At 33.2% G+C, this 18,499-nt stretch overlaps 1 protein-coding gene across 4 annotated transcripts in view; it reads right to left on the bottom strand.

Annotated features, from left to right (window-relative positions):
* The window catches only part of LOC123712392 (transcriptional enhancer factor TEF-1), a 77,555-nt gene that overhangs the window by 47,236 nt on the left and 11,820 nt on the right, over nucleotides 1-18,499 (bottom strand). For 2 of the 4 annotated variants that reach the window (XM_045665447.1, XM_045665450.1), the window contains exon 2: nucleotides 18,109-18,185. The exons of the other annotated variants lie outside the window; for them this stretch is intronic. In XM_045665447.1, the coding sequence (XP_045521403.1) occupies nucleotides 18,109-18,142 (34 nt within the window). In that variant the 5' untranslated portion in view covers nucleotides 18,143-18,185. The remainder of the gene's footprint in view (nucleotides 1-18,108; nucleotides 18,186-18,499) is intronic. 4 annotated transcript variants of the gene reach the window in all.

The following is an 18,499-nucleotide window of genomic DNA, read 5'->3' as shown; positions in this document are numbered from 1 at the left end:
GATGAAACTAAAACTCCGAACTTTCAGTAATAATATTTCAATTATAAACCAAAAGGACCTTTAAGTTTTTTGCGATTTTTCATTGTTATTTGCAAGCCGTGACTGCATAAAACTAATCCCACGTAAACAAACTATTGATATACTAAAAAGGCTATTAAAAATTGCATTCGCTTAACAACCACTGTAACGAGTAACGACATGGTTGGTATTCGCAAAATGCTGCCGGCCACGATTAGCAGAATTCCACTCCGCAAAAGAACATGCAGCTAAAAAAGCTTGCGACATATATGCAGTCTTGATTCGCCGTATATGTATATGATTGGCTTGGCCGATGCATCTACCCAGCGTTAATGCACTTTTTATGTTGTGTTTTTTAATTGCGAGTTTCATACCTAACACTGCGCCTAAACAAATAAATAGGAAATCAACACTAATATTATAAAGCCTTTGGATAATACAAATTTGATTTTGGAACGTTTTTGTGTATTTCCGTTTCTACTTTACATGGGTTTTATACATTCAGAGGCCGTACTACGTATTTTGGCATTACTCTGAGGTTTCAAGAACTAACACAGGCAGGTTGTATAGGTATACCAACTCTCAAATACACACATACATAATGCCTTTTACGATTTGTGTTTGATGAGTTGTCATACTTACACTACTTTTTCTTTAAAAAAACGTTTTATTTACCACAGAATAACTGTTATCTAGTTACACACAGGAACTATGTAGGGACCAAGAATAGATCAATTTTGTCACAACCATATTTCTGTCATGAATAGTTGTTATTATTATTAAAATATATTTGTTTTATTAAACGTTACTTCTTATTTATTTCCAGGTAAAGTTAAAGAATATAGCATCCCTTAAGGCATTATTTGGCGGCTATGAATAAGTGTATACAACTTGGTACTCATAGTTTAATATTCTTACGAGAAATCTCGAGGAAAGAGTTACTATTTAAAAACAATATCCTTAGATCTATTAAGAATGAGGAAATTATGAAATCGAATTAATTGAAACGTTAAGGAATTGGTTAATACAATTGGTTATATTAGAAAATGTCATTGCATTGCCGCACAATCCAATATGCGGGTTATAATCAGTCAGTAACCGTTTTTAATGTTTGCATAACTATAGAATAGACGTAATCTAACAAAATAAGGACTATTTAGCTATCTAGAAACAATTTTAAACTGTCATTCGCTTTATATCTGTAAACTTGGCTCGATGTTTATAAGAGTTTTTTTCAATTAAATATATATATATATGTGTGTATATATATTTTAGGCCTGGGCCTCAGATTTCTGTATCTGTTTCATGATCATTTGTTAAACTAATAGGCAAGTAGGTGATCAGCCTTCCGTGCCAGACGCACGCCGTCGATTTTTTGGGTCTAAGGCAAGCCGGTTTCCTCACGATATTTTCCTTCACCGTTCGAGATAATGTGAATGTAAATGCGCACATAGAAAGAAAATCCATTGGTGCACAGCCGGGGATCGAACCCACGACCTCAGGGATGAGAGTCGCACGCTCAAGCCAACACTGCTCTTCATCAAGTATCAGTATCAAGTACATACTCAGTGTAAAAATAAAAGTCAGCCAGATTTATTATTTTTGCACGATATTCTCAATGGCCGGATACAAGCCTCTATTTGCGGTCATTAATTTATCTAAGAAACCCTCTGCCGTATGCGACAAGATACTCACAATTCTTCCATGTAACACGAATAAACTGCGTAATTCGTCAATGTTTCGGATTTTGTCTAACTATGACACTAATTATTATGAGGATGTTGATATTTTCCACCTCACCAAAGAGGATTTAAGAAAATATTTGAAGAGGCGGGAAGACCTTGACTTTGTTTAGCAGTAACAATTTAGTTTTTCATTCGAAATATTATGTATAATTGTCTTTTGTTTAATGTTCAAATTTCCTATGTTTGGCTTTGTATATTATCTAAGTGTTTTGTTTTTAGCATTACTTATAAATAAATAAATCTACGGTTAACTATTAGCTAGTTAAATTTAAACCTTCAACACTTTAACCTTTGACATGTTTTTATTATTTTAATACGGCCTACAATTATGCGAAGATTATTTTATTTATTTTAAATGGTAACATTTCTACACCTGCATACAAATTAAATGACTAAATACAGTCCAAGAAGGTCCAACTATTGTTAAAGTTATAATAAGCAAATACAAAAAAGTGTATTGTGAAGTGTGTCTGTGTTGTGCCTGACGTGTTACCTCTTGGCGCCTTGCATAGCAACTTGTGCGTGGGTGATCTATAGATTTTTAATTCTATTCAACTAAATGTACATAATAGTGCAGGTCACGTGTACATACGTCAGTACGCGGTGGGGTGACGTAAAGTTGTGTATACAGTACCTTTCCATCTTTGTTATTATCATGCGTGAAGTTACAAGTTATGTTATTATTTTCATACACGTGCAAAATGTATACGATGCCATAGTATTAAGAAATCATTCACTTCTCGGAGTCCAATAATTTGTTACCAAATAAATCGTTATAATATTCATGTTCCCGCCTACCAGAGTTGTAATCGTGCTTTGTTTCACGTTCCTCACAAGTATGTAAAAATATCAGTTTTGACGCGCAGCCCGGACATACAACGACAACTATTCAAGCCTTGATTTGTTTACGCAAAATATTCATTAAAGGAGTATTAAGAATATCCATAGCGTTGAATCACCTGCATCATCATCACACCCCAAACACACACTATTACACATCACAACCGAATTAGGTATTACTTAGTTAAATGTATTTAAAAAAAGTTTTTTTTTTCCTTTTGTAAATGTTTGAACATTTTTGTATATATGTATTTCATCTTTGACTCTATCTTTAGTATAATTGTTTTTTGTTTTAACTCTTCTACTTTTTGGCTTGCTTACTATATATATAATTTTAGTTATTAAGCCCACACCGAGGCCAAGCGGTTGCTGAGGACTCCAAAATCTTTGATACGTTTTCGATAAAGATTTTAAAACATGTTTATCTCACTTCCAGGTTGTAGACCGTTTAGTAATTTAAATGAAGCAAAGTTGTAATGTTACAAATATCAACCCAAAATAAGTAATGGAATTAATTGAAACAATAGGTTTTCCCAATATTCTAGAAAAACCGCTTTATATCTAACGTAATATTTTCCGATTTTCCTGTGCTCTTGACAAGCGTCAATCATCTAAAATGTTTCAGTGGTCCCGGGCGCGTTGCCAACAGCAATCCAGTTCTCGCACCATTTCCGCGACGCTACGAATGACAAGTCGTTACACGACAATCTAATAATAATTTAATATTGTTGCTTAGTTGATTTGATTCAAATTAGTCTTAATATAAAACTTATATATGATTTAACTAACGAATATATTAATTAAACATTTCGCTATTATGATTTATAATAATTAAAAAAGTACATGTAAAGTCATCTCGATAATTAAGATATATTTAAATTAAAATCAAGCTTGCTTCCTTGGAGATACCATCTTTAAAAATAACTTTAAATATACACATAAAAGCCTTAAAAACTCTGTGCTGCTTCAAACATTTTGACAATCGTGACTAAGAAAGCCTTTGTAAGCAGCGTCAATAATCCTATAATCCTTATATTTGTAACAATATGACTCATTAATAATAACGTCACACGATCACAAAACATGACGTTAATTTATTATAACTAGGTCAAAATAATCACGCATCGAATTGCTTTTTTACTCACCAATACATGGATAATAGATTTGAACTATCACCTATAATGTACTCGATATTAACATTACATACTCACATGGTAGATTAATAGTTATATATCTAAAGAACTACAAGAATTACCAAATAATTTTTCTTTTAATTTAAAATAGTTTATGTATTAGGTACATAGACTTTTATTCTAATTAATGGAGAGCAACAGGTGAGATAAAGCTTACAATTAGCTATACATATAACGATTTTCACAGCTTTCGTGAGGACTTATATGTTAAATTTTTAAATAGAGGTGATTTAGTTAATTTTACTCCCAAACGCGTATTACTATTTTTCCCTAGAACCTTGTTAAGGTACCAAGGTTCATAAAAAATAACCCAGCCAAGCGGATGCTGAAAACTCCAAAATCTTTGACACGTTTTCGGTAAAGATTTTAAAACATGCTTATCTCACTTCCAGGTTGTAGGCCGTTTAGTAATTCAAATGAAGCAAAGTTGTTGAGCGTGTTTCGTATGAATGAAGACTTTCATTCATGATCTATCTTTGAGAGTTAGGACAGCAATAAATACTAAGTTCGTGTTAAATGTAGGGAACATGACATTAGTACAAAAGGCGCAGGCGTCCAAGTTGTCAAACGAGAAGTTTTTATCGGTCGGCCTGTTGGCGTTGAATAGAAATGAGCCTTGAATAATGCATGTGTGTCCCCCCCCCCCTCCGATTTGCTTCGATGTTGCCACAACACGATCTACAACTGGTTCCTTTACCGTTGTAAATAGATTTCACAGATTTGTAGCAGATTTATTGCTAAGAGTTTTATACTGTTTAATTAAATATGCAAATTTTATTCAAGCCTTTGACATTTTTCATATTTTATCGATTTAAGCAGTGTACACAGTAATGAACTGCATTTCGTGAAGATTGACGACTATAAATATAGAGTTTAATATGGTAACCATGGTAACTAATGATATCTTGGGATGAATTTCATAGTGTTACAAGGCAGTTCTAATAAATCACATTGTGTTGGGGTACGTCCACGTACGAAGTAGTAAGTAGTTCTAAAAATAATTCATTTAGTAGCAAGTAATTCTAAACCAGAATATTTTTTTACGTTCTAAACCAGTTTAGTCATTCACTATTGAATAAAAATAATAAAAAACGCAACTGATAAGGTAAGTCTAATTACAATATTATCTTAATGATATTTCTCGTAATTAATATCGTGTGACGAATTGTAAACATTCGTGAATTGTATAATTCATAAATATTGATCACGTTATAGTAAATTATTCAATAAATTAACCCTGATATTGGGGTTACGGGTACTATCTTGGATTTAGGGATAATGTTGCAGTAAAGTGAAATAACTAACCAAGAAGCACCTAGTTCATATATTATTATATTATTATATTTCTTGATTTGAATTATAATTAAAAAAAAAAACAATAATGTTGAAAAGTTTGTATAAACCAGACATCTAGAAGCTCAATGTGTAATATTAAACGATTAAGAAGTTATTACGACAAGTTATGACTCGTTGAAACTATCAACCTATCTAATAATGTAATAATTAAACGCGAATTAAAATTGTATTTTCTTTGAAGCACTCATAAAATCAAATATAGCAACAAAACACGTGTCGAGCGTCGGTAAGTAACGGAACATTAACAGATTGCAATCAAAATGCATATGAATTGCCCCATTTACGGCTTCACTCTATTTTCATTCGCAATAGTACTTTCCATTTTAATTAAGCAAATTCTCCGATACCAAGACCATTATACCGTGAAGAATATTTAAGTTTTTTATGCACTAGAACCACCTAATAGGACCATAATTTTTCTGATAATTTTCTGCTGGGTCTAAGGCGGAGATTCATAATCAATACTTAGCGCGAACTATGACTCTCGTATGTCAAAATCCAATACATTGTTGACATATTGGAGTCAGAGTCCTTCAAGAAAAGAGCTCGTACCAATTCTTAAAAGGCCGGCAACGCACTCGCGAGCAGTCTGGTATTGTGAGTGTCCATGGGCGGCCGTATCGCTTAACATCAGGTGTGCCTCCTGCCCGTTTGCCCCGTTTAACAAAAAAAAAAGACTTAGCCTCAGTTTTGAATTGTACCCATTGTCGAACCTCACAATATTCCTTTCGAACAAGCTCAATTGCGACCATAGAAAAATTCTATCTGAGCCAGGATTTGAATGAGATTCAGAATAGCAAACTTGCCCAAGAAACCAATTGTAAAGGACTTCATATACAATACCGACCAAGATCTTGAACTTGGTTCGTTTAAACATTAACGTATTCATTAGAATAGACGTAACAATACATGTGAATTGCGTTAAACGCTGTTATGAAGTGCGAACTATAAATAGCTGAGTTTATAACAAACACTAAACGTAAACTGAGCGGCACTCTAGGAGTATAAACTTTAAGTAATTTTAATTAGTCAACCTATAGTTTCTAAAGACGCCTTGAGAATTGAGTTTTTTATAACATAACCTTTTTTAACCATTGAAATGCACATGACAATGTACAGATGAGTGTCTCAAAAGTGTAACAGTTATAACGCTGAGGCCTGGGAGATCTGTAGAAAGCACACCCAGTCTCTGAATGGGTTGTGGTGTGGGTCGAGTTCCGCAAACAATAAATCACTAATAGGCAGGAGTGGTGAGGGATTATACGGGAGCATTTTAAGACTACATATCCTATAAACGTTAGATAAAATTACAATTATCTATTAAAATAAAGTAATAAACAATTAACATGTTATTGTAAATTAATTATCGTCTACATATTTAGAGCACTATCTTAGCAGCATTGACATATACTAGGCCTACAAGTCGTGCAGCTCGAATCCCTGAGTTAGTAACTTCCCAGAGCTAGTAATGTGCTCTTCTAACAGGGATCGTATGGTTAAGGAAAACGTCGTATGGAAACCAGCATACCTTAGAGGCACTTTCGTGCTTGACACTGATCTAGTCGCCTATTAGAAAAAAAAAACAAATAATCCAAAACGGATACAGAAACCTGAGAAGCAGACCTTGTAAAGATTGTAGCGAGCACTATTTTTTTCAGATGGAGTAAATTTTTGTTTACTTATAAGTTGTTTAACATATCTTTAAACCACTTAACCCACATCAATGGCTGACACATTGGGTCTGCATATTTAAAAAGGCTATATTTGTCCAACTTCGAGTTCATTGCTAAGTTTTTAATGTCTCAAAGCAAGGAAAAAGTCCATCGCTTAAAATTATTTCCTAAAAGCTAACATTTCAGTCACGACTCGCTTATAAAAGTCTCGACATCGTGAATTTACTACTTTAACAATAATTAAGTAGATAAACAAACGAATGTTAGAAATTTCGTAAGCATATCTTACATTATTTAAAAATGAATCCCTATTTCACTTGGTCACGGCATCACGCGTGAACGGCTGGCCCGATTTCGCTAATTCATTTTTTGTTGTATTTATTATTGTCAGGAGAAGGTTCTTCTGAAAATTAAGGAAATTGCGCGGAAAATTTGAAAATTTAAGAACACTTTTGTTACGATACCAATTTTTCTTTTCAATCCATTACGCCTTTACAATTCAAACGTTTTTCATGTAACCTTATGGCGTTTGACATAACATTGACAGAATACACGCTGCAAATATCGTCAAAGAGCATGTAAGAAAAATGAATATCGTTTAAAACAAATGCTTCGATCGGCGTTATTATATTGATAAAATACATATAAAATAATTACAGTCGCTAATTGTTTGTGGCATTAATTTTAAAAAAACGTTTTTCACATGCCGCGTGCTCCCGTGTCGGAATACCAACAAAACTATTTATATACGCGACAGAAAAACAAACAAAAATTGTTGTATATCACAAAACATTAGAATATTTTTTTAGTTAATTATACCAATTAGAAATCAATATTCATAGTTAAGACAGGACAACGTCTGACGGTATTATTTTAATAAATTACAACCAAAACAACTTTCAATATCACTAATATGACCTTTATTGTGAGAGTAATGGATAATGTCGCAAATGTATTGTGCACGCGCATAACCGAGCTTTTTGTTTCTCAGTGGCATTGTAATCCATTCTCCTAAGAAGACCTTTAAATGTTCTCTGCCCTACATTATGTAGGGCAGAGAACACACATCCGCACTTTTATTATTCTTACGATTTTGTATTGGACATCCTAACACAGATTGTAAAAGGAACAAGTGTAGCGAGTATTGTCTTTTGTTATGTACATAATTTTAAATTTAAATTTTTTTCCGACGTTTCGCGTGCTTTAAAGTGTGCGTGGTCACCGTTTAAAAAGTGTTTTCTTAAAGTGTAGCGAGGCAAAGCCTAGTGTCTTCTGAAATACACTTTGTAATTCTTTCACTGTCTTTTCTGTGTGCAATCAGTTTTAAGGATCTTTTGATCATTATCACGGTTAAGAACATATTGACTAATCTTTATAACATATCGTAAGCACATAGCAGAATGGGATAAAATAAGAGAGGCCTATGTCGAAGCCTACCTGATCATAAAAGTGGTTGTTAAAAAGTTATCAATTGATTTTTCTTAGCAATTATTTGTTTGTTATTTATTAAACAATGTTTTCTTACTTTTTTATGAGTTAAAAAATCACTTCTTTACCTATAAATCTTAATAATAGCTTCGACTTAATTCGTCTTAATATTACTTTTTACTTAGCCAACCTTTTTTGTAGCTACTTTAGTTGTACCAACATATGGAACATTTTGCTATGCTACTCAATAAAGGCTGTTCGCTTTTCCGGAATAAAAACCAAAGTAATAAATTTATCAATTTTTCCCTTAATTAAAACCTTGCTCAGAGTTCAATAAATAAATAAAATTACTCGTATTGGTCAGCCGTCTTCCAGTTTTGCGTTTAGCAACATATTTTGCGATTCATTTTTATTTATTGTTTCGTGATGTTCTGTCTGTCGTATAATTTGAATATTGTAATGCCAACGTATAAGAGATATATACTATAAAGTACATATTGATCCTCGACATTGATTTATGGAAATAAAGTTTGTATAATTCTTGTAAACAATCCCTCTATTCATATATGCACTGTTTATTGCCAGTTCTTCTCTTCCACTTCGCACTTGATTTAAGAGCAGTAAATGTAAAATTAGAAGCATTTAGAGCATATTTATTTTTTTGACGTTCATAAGAGCACATTGTGTTATCCATATGAATAAATGATTTTTGACTTTAACTTGACTGCATCATGTTTAAGTGCTATATATATTCCCTAGCCCAGTTGAGTTTCCACTTCATCAAACCTTGAATTGACTGTAGAAAAAGACTTTATTATTTCTGAATCGTACGCTAATCAGCATCTAAAAAATTGAATCAAATATCCACATTATGCTTATTATGTATGGACAAATATTGACTACGTCACTACTAAAATTTTTTCACAGCTGAAAAAATTTATGCAAACAAGTCACCAAGACACTGTAGAAAAACGATAATTATAAGACTTAGTTAACAAATAGAATCGAGTTTAAAACTAAAAACTTATTGAAGATTTCATTTATGAGAATGCATTTCCACTAAAAACTTAAGTGACATTTTGTTAAATATACAACAATTATATTGTCAAACATAATACAACTAAAACGACAATTAACTTAATATTTCTTTGAAGCGGTAACGGTACGTCTACAATCTTTTGTTATGTCATAAAAGTGGCGTCTGTGACGACAAACAGTTAAAAATAAGGGCTAACAAAATGGACCGTTAAATTACTGATAAAAATGAATAGAGAGTGATACGAGGTTTAAACAAACGCCTGCACCTCACTCAAAACAGGTACAGTAAATATAGAAAGACGCATTCTGATGTTATACTAAAATATATAAAAGATCTTAATGAACAATTGTTTGACTCTATTTAAACTAACCAAGACATGTAGGTGGAACAAGAACAAAATGAGAAATGATTGAATGTTATTACTCTGAAATCAATTATGATATTTAATGATGATCCTCATGAAGAATTAAAGCTTATAGATACAAAAAGAAAAGCTATAGTGCGAATAGAACAAGAATAAGCTCGCCCACGCGTCGATGAATCATGCGCGCCGTTGCAGCAACACAACGCGAACAGCAAAAACATTACCTACTTTTGAATAAGTTCCCTTTCTCTTTCTACACCTCCGAGTGGTGCACGCTGCCATTCATTACATCAACAAGAAACAAATAACTCGAAGAGAGACCAAAAAATCTCACCGACCGCAAATTCTATTTACTTTGTAACAGTTAAAACTCGGGCATAAGCGATGTGCAGTGAACAAAAAAATACAAGAGAATTACGTGCGCAAAACGGTGCAAATGTTTAAAATAAAGTCACGAAGTACTGCGAATGTTTTTGTTTATCCGTGAACATGCCAAGTAGCACATAAACGCTTAAAAAGCAGTAAATTGATGATGACAAATAAAACACTTTAAGTACACCACTTGTGGATAATTCATATTGCACCTGCCTTTGAAATTTAATCATGGGTAATTGAAAAATTATGGTGATGGTTAATACTAATTAGACCTCTTTTTAATCACTTAGTTTATTAGTATTAATTGACAGGTTAAACGTAATTATTAGAAAGTTATAATTAATGTGAACATTAAGGTATTGTCGCATAATCATTGAAGTCGAAGCGTGACGAAGTCGGACGAGTGACCCTGAAGTGCGTAGAACGGCCCGTCGCCCGCGCCGCGGTAGATACGTAAAAACAGTGACTCACGAAGAAGGAGAGTTAATAGCCGCCCCCCTGAGATAGAAAGGGATAAACAATCCAAGGGAACCGGTTTAAGATTTCGAGTTTCAATCCGATATGCTCCTGTCTGTGTCAAGTCAACTTTGCTTGAGTAGACTTCTTGCACAAAGACTCGGGATTGATATCTCATTTTTGTACCTTTTATCGACATTTCACGGTCGAATAAGCAATTTTCAACTAATCACAGTCGCTTCCTCAATCAGTTTTTACCAATGTATTCTTAACAAACGCGCATTGTCAATTAGTTGAATAATATCTTATCAGACAAAGATTACCTACTGAACGCTTTCTTTATGGAGACATGGGTCTTAGCGGTGATGTCATCCTCTACTCAGTTCTTATCTTGTTGATAATACATTGAGAATGTTCTGTAACGTTTGGATACGAATCGCACGCGCCGGTTCTTCACCAAATTACGCCTATGTCAATAAGCCAAATTGTGTATTTGTTGCGCAACATAATCGCGTATTGATACCGAGTTCGCGTGTTTAGAACCTGAACAACGATTGCTGAAGAAAGTCTTGTAAGATTACAGGAATTTTCCGATTGGATGGAAACGATCGCACGGTGAATCATTACATATTTTTTGCTACTAGCAGAGAAAATCTTGTTAGTTTGTCATAAAATTAAATTGATTCAACATTTGCAATTCAAAAAATAATTGCACTCCTTCGTGCATATCCATAACCGGCTCGTGGAGTATTGACATATGCATTAATTAACAAAAGAAATTGTTAACGAGTGGTTGACCTAGAAATACGTTACATAGTATTTGTGTAATTTCTTAGACTTGATCTTATCTAATTCCTGTCAAAATATATCAGTTTTATAGATAGCGAAAAAAGAAGATAATGGGTAATGACGATTGATATTAGGCGCAGATAAAAGGATGTGGAAGGAAGGGAAATAGAAGAGAACGCCTAGGAAAAAGGTGTATACAAAAAAAAGAGGCGTTAACAGGAAGCGAATGGAGAAAGAAAGCCATGGATGACCCGTGAAGAGGTTCTGGTCTGTGGTACTAAAGGAAGTTAGGATAACATAAAAAAATATATAACAAATTTAAACTGTATATTATTAGCATTTGTTTGAAAATAAACGGGGTTTATCATTATCCACGGATTTCGCTGTAGGATTAGATACCTTGAAACAAAATATGACTATCATTTGATACCTCAAAACAAAACGAATATTTGCATTTAAACGACTGTGAATAAGGAAATAAAAATCTGCACGTGTTGATCAATTCGCCATGTTTTGATAGCGTTTAATAATCAGTATTAGCTATGAAATTAAAATGTCAAGTAGAAGTAGAACGGTTAGTAAAAGGTGAAAGACGTGAAACAAACACGTTATAAAGGCACAACAAGGTATAATTTTATTGTGGGCAAGTCGTTAAGGCTACTGTAAAGTCGAAGCCGGGAACCGGTTCAACCACTTCTCTGCCGAAACGGCGCCAATCATAGCCAACGCTCCTAACACTAAATAAATACTTGATAATGTTATTACTTTCTCTGATCAGAACATTGTTTTGGAATTATATCACCGCTTCTGAGCAGACATTTGGTTTATTTAGGGTAAAATTCAGACACTAGATAGCGGTAAGTCTGATTGCTGTTCGTCAAAAATGTTCCGGATTTTGTGTTATAGTCCGCGCTGTCTTGTGAATATCTCTCACAAGTTTACATTTTTTTTGTATAACAGTAATTAGCGTCTAAAAATACCAATGAAATATGTACCGTCTTTCGTCTGCTTACGAATATTTTAGATTATTAATGTAAAGTAAATGACGCGAGACTCAAAAATAAATGTAGTAATTTTTATATGACAGCAGTGTAATAAAACGTAAATCCACTTAATGATTCACTGAAGTGTATTGAATTGATGTTAAAGCAGAGAATTTATGAGCAACGCTGTGTTGAAAATCGTGCCAAGAGAGCTTCCTTACAATAACACGAATTTGTTGTCACATATCCAAAAAGCAATTGAAATGACAATTTATGGAGGGCTTGCCATTGATTGTTTGCATAAAATCGCTTTAATTGTAATTTAAGTAACAATTACAATATAGTTAATCCAAACAAAACAAAAAACTACCACGATTAATACTAATTTCACTAAAGTGAATTTTGTTGCAAGTTCTCATTATAGAGACAGATAATATTTTGCTTCTGAATCGAACTCTTAAATGCTCGCCGCTGGAAACACCCCGTTAAGAATAATTTTTACCTCAATTCAGTAAATTTGCCTTATTTGACCTAGGCAAAGGGGTTAATCGCTTATGTACAGAATTGATACATCATTTGTAAACTTGATCAAGCGTGAAATGAAATTGATTATTCAATCATTGGCAAGGCAATGAGTCTTTTTATATGCAAGCCAAAATTATCGCATGCACTAGTGCCAAAGGGATTGATTGATGGGTGATCGCTCATCTGGACGAACACGCGAATATGCTAATTCACGCAATTTTTAAACTGCAACTTCCCGCCGAGATTGGAGCCACCGAATCAAGTGGCGTGCTTCAAATTGAGAAAGGGTAATTGCCAAATTGCTTCGGGGTGCGCACCTGCAGGCGCCGTATTCATTCATGAGGCAAAAGCCGAGAACAATCCACGGATAATAACAGTTGGCATTTCTTAGAAACAGTTGATGGAGGCTTTATGTAGGCCGTCCCGCTCACTCGCAGCGTGATAGAGCGAGAGGCAGGGGGCGTGGCGTGCGGTATTATGTCACGTCGGGTTTGATAGAGGCGTCCGAAGTTGAAGCGTAGCACTTGCATCTGTTGCACTTTCCGAGTTTTCATTAACGTTCATTAGGTTTATTAGAAAAGTTAATTTCGTAATCTTAATAACCTTGATATCCAATGGTAGATTTCTGATAAAGACTTCTAGAATCTAGTTCGTTCTTTAAGATCCCATCTATGTCTTGAATATATAAAAGAAACTAACTAATAAACAGATATTCATATAATAATCATTCAAATAAAAACCCCAAAAAGCATTTTCCATATATTATTCCACTCAATTCACTCACGCTCATAATTTAGCAGAACAACCAAAAGTATTTGAATAGAAATGATCGTTTATCGGTACGTGTACGAATAGTCTGGGAAACAAATTTTGACATTCTGATGCCGTAAGACGTATGTAAGGTTATCGTACAATTACGCACAAATAATTTTATTTATTTATTAATTAACAATACGTTGCATACATAAATATAATAACATTTACATAATTAAACGAAAAGGTGGCCAAAGGCAACCATTTTGAGAAATGAAAATGAGATATGGGAAGCAAGAAGTGCAAAAATACATAAATCATATAGTTATGAGGACAAAACATCTGTAAGTAGTGATAATGATAATAAAAAAGGACAAAAAAAATCATCCCTAATGGTAGGTAATTTTGTTAAATAAATAAAAAATGTTAAAGACGTTATAAAATCAAACATTTATTGTAACCAGTTGTTACAACCAAGCATCTGTGCTTGTGATGGAATATCCCAAAGTTACAATTCGCCAGTAAGGGACAAAATTTATTTCAATTTGACGTACAATTTCACATGAAGCTGATTTCTTAATAATTCCCACAACTCTTGAGCTAGTGACAAGGCAGTTTGACAGTCTCTGCGTTCACAGACTAACAGTAACGACAGTACCACAGTAAAATTGTAACCACTTTAATAATGAAAATAATAAATATAATATGTGTTTATTCATTTTAAGTACATAGCATTACAATGTGACAAGATTTGGGAACCCTTTTAAGTAAAAAAGTACAGTCAGGGTTTCCAGCTCTTTCATAAGAAACTTAATTATACATTCCTTAAAATATTTAATTTATATATAATCTAGTTACTTCTTTTATTTTATTTATTTTTGTTATTGATTTTTAACTGTTATCAACACGCTTGATAAGCGAGTGTGTGAGTGAGGGAGTGAATGAATGAAGTCTGTAACTACATACTAAGACTCAGAAGAAGCTCTAACTCTGAGTAGGGTGTGTTCATAAGCCAGTCCTTAAGTCGTATTTTTAGATTGTAGACGGTGTAACTATTACGATTTAAAATTAAAAAAATATTTTCTATTAAAGATATTTAATGGCACCCAAGACAATATACATGTGGTAAGAGAAATAAAAATAAAAAAAACAAAACAGCCAAGGACCTTGCTGAAAACCACTTGGAGCTTAAGTGAATATAGTAAGTAATAACGGTCGCAAGTTATATCCATTAAAGAAGTCTTTTAAATATTAACGTTTTAGTCTTGTGGTGGAAACAATATTACCCAAGAACAAAGTGTCTTCTTCTTAAGACTAAATTTAGTAAATTAAGACTTAAATAACTAATTGGTCTTAAGTTAGATTTGTAATGTTAAATGTTTAATTACTAAATAAACCAGTGTGTGAGTGTGATCTGAGTACTAGTGGTTGTTAATTGGCCAATCAATCGGATCTCCATAAATTAACCCCTTAGCAAATGTACACAAATAGCTATCCATTTGTAAGATAGTGAGCGCGAATTTCCGTAACAAAATCAATGGACACGACTTTAATCACACTGCAGTAATAAAGTACAATTAAAATAATTAAATAATAGAAAGGCCTACTCACTTTCGGGTGATCTCTTTCAGTCTGCCAGAAAAAATATTAGATTACGAGACCGCAAGAAGTGCAACATAAGATATACAATTTTTGGGACAGAAAGAATGGAACAAAACTCAGCTGATGTTAAGCGATACATTGCCAGAAGGCTCGCAAGAGTGTAGCCGGCTTTTTAAGAATTGGTACGCTCTCTTCTTGAAGTTCTTCAATGTCCTATGTCGAATTGATTCGGAAACACTTCAGTAGCCGATTCCACATAGTGGCAAAAACTTCCTTAAGAAACGCTCAGTTGTCAGAAAAAATATTAGATTACGAGACCGCAAGAAGTGCAACATAAGATATACAATTTTTGGGACAGAAAGAATGGAACAAAACTCAGCTGATGTTAAGCGATACATTGCCAGAAAGCTCGCAAGAGTGTAGCCGGCTTTTTAAGAATTGGTACGCTCTCTTCTTGAAGTTCTTCAATGTCCTATGTCGAATTGATTCGGAAACACTTCAGTAGCCGATTCCACATAGTGGCAAAAACTTCCTTAAGAAACGCTCAGTTGTCAGAAAAAATATTAGATTACGAGACCGCAAGAAGTGCAACATAAGATATACAATTTTTGGGACAGAAAGAATGGAACAAAACTCAGCTGATGTTAAGCGATACATTGCCAGAAAGCTCGCAAGAGTGTAGCCGGCTTTTTAAGAATTGGTACGCTCTCTTCTTGAAGTCCTTCAATATCGAATCGGTTCGGAAACACTTCAGTAGCCGATTCCACATAGTGGCAAAAACTGCCTTAGAAAACGCTCAGTTGTGGAACGACGGACGTCGCGGTGATACGGATGGTATTTTCTATTCTGCCTTGACGTCATGGCACGGATATTTTCATTCGAAATAAGAAAACGGTACTTAAGGTTAATTAATATGGATCAAAAATACGTTATTACAAGATAAATTATACAGCAAGGACCCGATTCCCAGGGAGACTTGTCGGTTAATTAAGAAGTGAAAGTCTAACACGGCTTCAATGTGCCAGTTCCTTTCAATCTATAGCTTTTAAGGTTTAATAAATGTTCTTAAAGTCTATACTGGTCAATGTGATCAACTAAGTGATGTATTAAAGTGACATTAGTGTTGATTTTAGACGTTTTACATTATACTAACAACGTTTCGTTTATATACTATAGTTAATCACTTGAAGATATAACGTGGAACATGGTGTAATGGTTACAGCTCTCTTTATAAACATTTTGACAAACAAAAAACTTAGATCAAAATAATGGCTGAGAGTTTATTGCCAGCTCTTCCCGTCCGTTCCACGCCCTTGATTTGAGAACTGACAGTAAATGTAAAATTATAAGAATTTAATATGTATTTGTTTTGAACGTTCATAAGTGTATATTGTTACCTAAATGAATAAATGATTTTGAATTTGGAATTTTTGATAGTGAAGCTACCGAAATTTCAAAATAGTTTTTTTTTCGTAACGGATTTTTAACCTTGCACTTTTAACCGGTGCATCATTTGCCTTTTAGTAATTACACATTTACTCTCTCTCTAAGGGTCTATTGAACATTAGTGTATACTTTAATTTATGTTTTCATACTGTCATTTGGAACAAACGTTTCTTATTTTACTTTAGTACATTAATAGAGACGAGGGCTTAATAAATTTTGGCCTGAATATAACTAATACATTGTCAAAAAGACTATGCATATTGTTCAAGGATTACTATATTACTAAAACTTAATAAATATTCATAAAAACTAAAGTTATAATAAACTTGTAAAAGTCTCTTCGGATTCATAAATATTTCACAATAAAAATGCTTTTAAATATCACTCAGTTGTATGGGATAGTACATAATAAATGTCCGTCAGGCAAGGGACATAGGCCGCTACTTTTAAATAAATAAATGTTTGAGTCGTACATGAAAGCTAACCTGGGCTAGGTTAGCTTTCAGGAAGCGACAAAAGTAAGTTGGAGTTCTTGCAACACAAAATGCACGATTCAAGGAAATTTGTAAAATTTACGTATCATCATTGTTTACGCCTTAACTATCATTACTGATATCAATGTGACGTCATACATCCTTTAGACTAGACTTTTTCTAAATGATTAGATTAAAAAATGTTTCATAAACGTTACGCTGTAGGTTATATAATATTTTGTACATTTAATTCATATGTTGTAACCATCGTTATGATAACATGAATATAACCGACTTTATCGTGTGCGTAACTGTCAAACTTAGGCTTTTGATGGCTGGTGGAAAAAAACATTTGAAACTGTTATTTATGAATATATTCCATCCTATCCAATACTACTATTTAATTGTTGTATCAATAATTTATTTATTTGCCAATACCAGGTAACATAACAAACACGTATGCCAGGGTTATGTAGTGAGAACTGTTTTTCAGGTGCCTCTGATTTCCCAGTATTGTGTAACAATATCGAAGATAATTCCAATAATTTAAATAAAAATTATGATAAGGTAAGTGAATATAAATTAACAATTTTATATGATAATAATAAACAAAAGTAAAAAAGACTAAGCCAGATTGTATTGTCCCCGTAAATATATCGATACTAATAGGGATTTAAGTCGAAATGTCTATTGGCGTATGCTTGGCATGTAATACTGGCACCATTACGTACGTGGTAAACTTCAAAACACCAACCTATTTACTTTTTTAATGTTGTTATTAATCTATTTTTTATTACCATGTAGATATAGGTCTCGATATGAAGTACTGTCACACACGTACATATCCACACACACACTAATAGTTAGAATATAGTACACTTGGCTATGGAATTTTTCAGTATACCTTTAGTTGTAATTATTATGTAAGCCAAAACAAAAAAAAACACTATTATCACATCTTGCAATAGTTGAAATTCATACTACATATTCTGACGGCGTTTTTGTTTACCATGGTTTTTTGGTTTTCAATAAATAATTTGGTATTCTTACCAAGGTTAGCGTAGTATCCTGCTGGGTGCATCATGAGTGTATCGATCACCGTGTTAAACTTTCCATTTGTCACTTACCTGAAATAATATTTATATATTTGTTTAATATTTCATTGCACACACTAAAGTTTTATCGCTTACGTGCTTCTCTTCTATCATAAGGAATTATAAGAAAAAATCTGGTAAAGTGAAGAAAGTACGAAAATACAAATATATCTTTGGCGTTTTTGATAAATCACCTATTTCTCGCGTATTGTAAGGAAGATGTTGTAAATAGGTATTTTAGTACTATTTAATATGTTATTATATGCAATATTATGATGAATAATATGTCAACTATAATCATCAAGACAATATAATACATATACACAGTAAAAGACAGTCATTTTGAA

The sequence above is a fragment of the Pieris brassicae genome, chromosome 7 (assembly GCF_905147105.1).
Source record: "Pieris brassicae chromosome 7, ilPieBrab1.1, whole genome shotgun sequence".
Lineage (NCBI taxonomy): Eukaryota > Metazoa > Arthropoda > Insecta > Lepidoptera > Pieridae > Pieris > Pieris brassicae.
The sequence above is the reverse complement of the archived record's forward strand: the minus strand, read 5'-3'. Positions and strand labels throughout refer to the sequence as shown.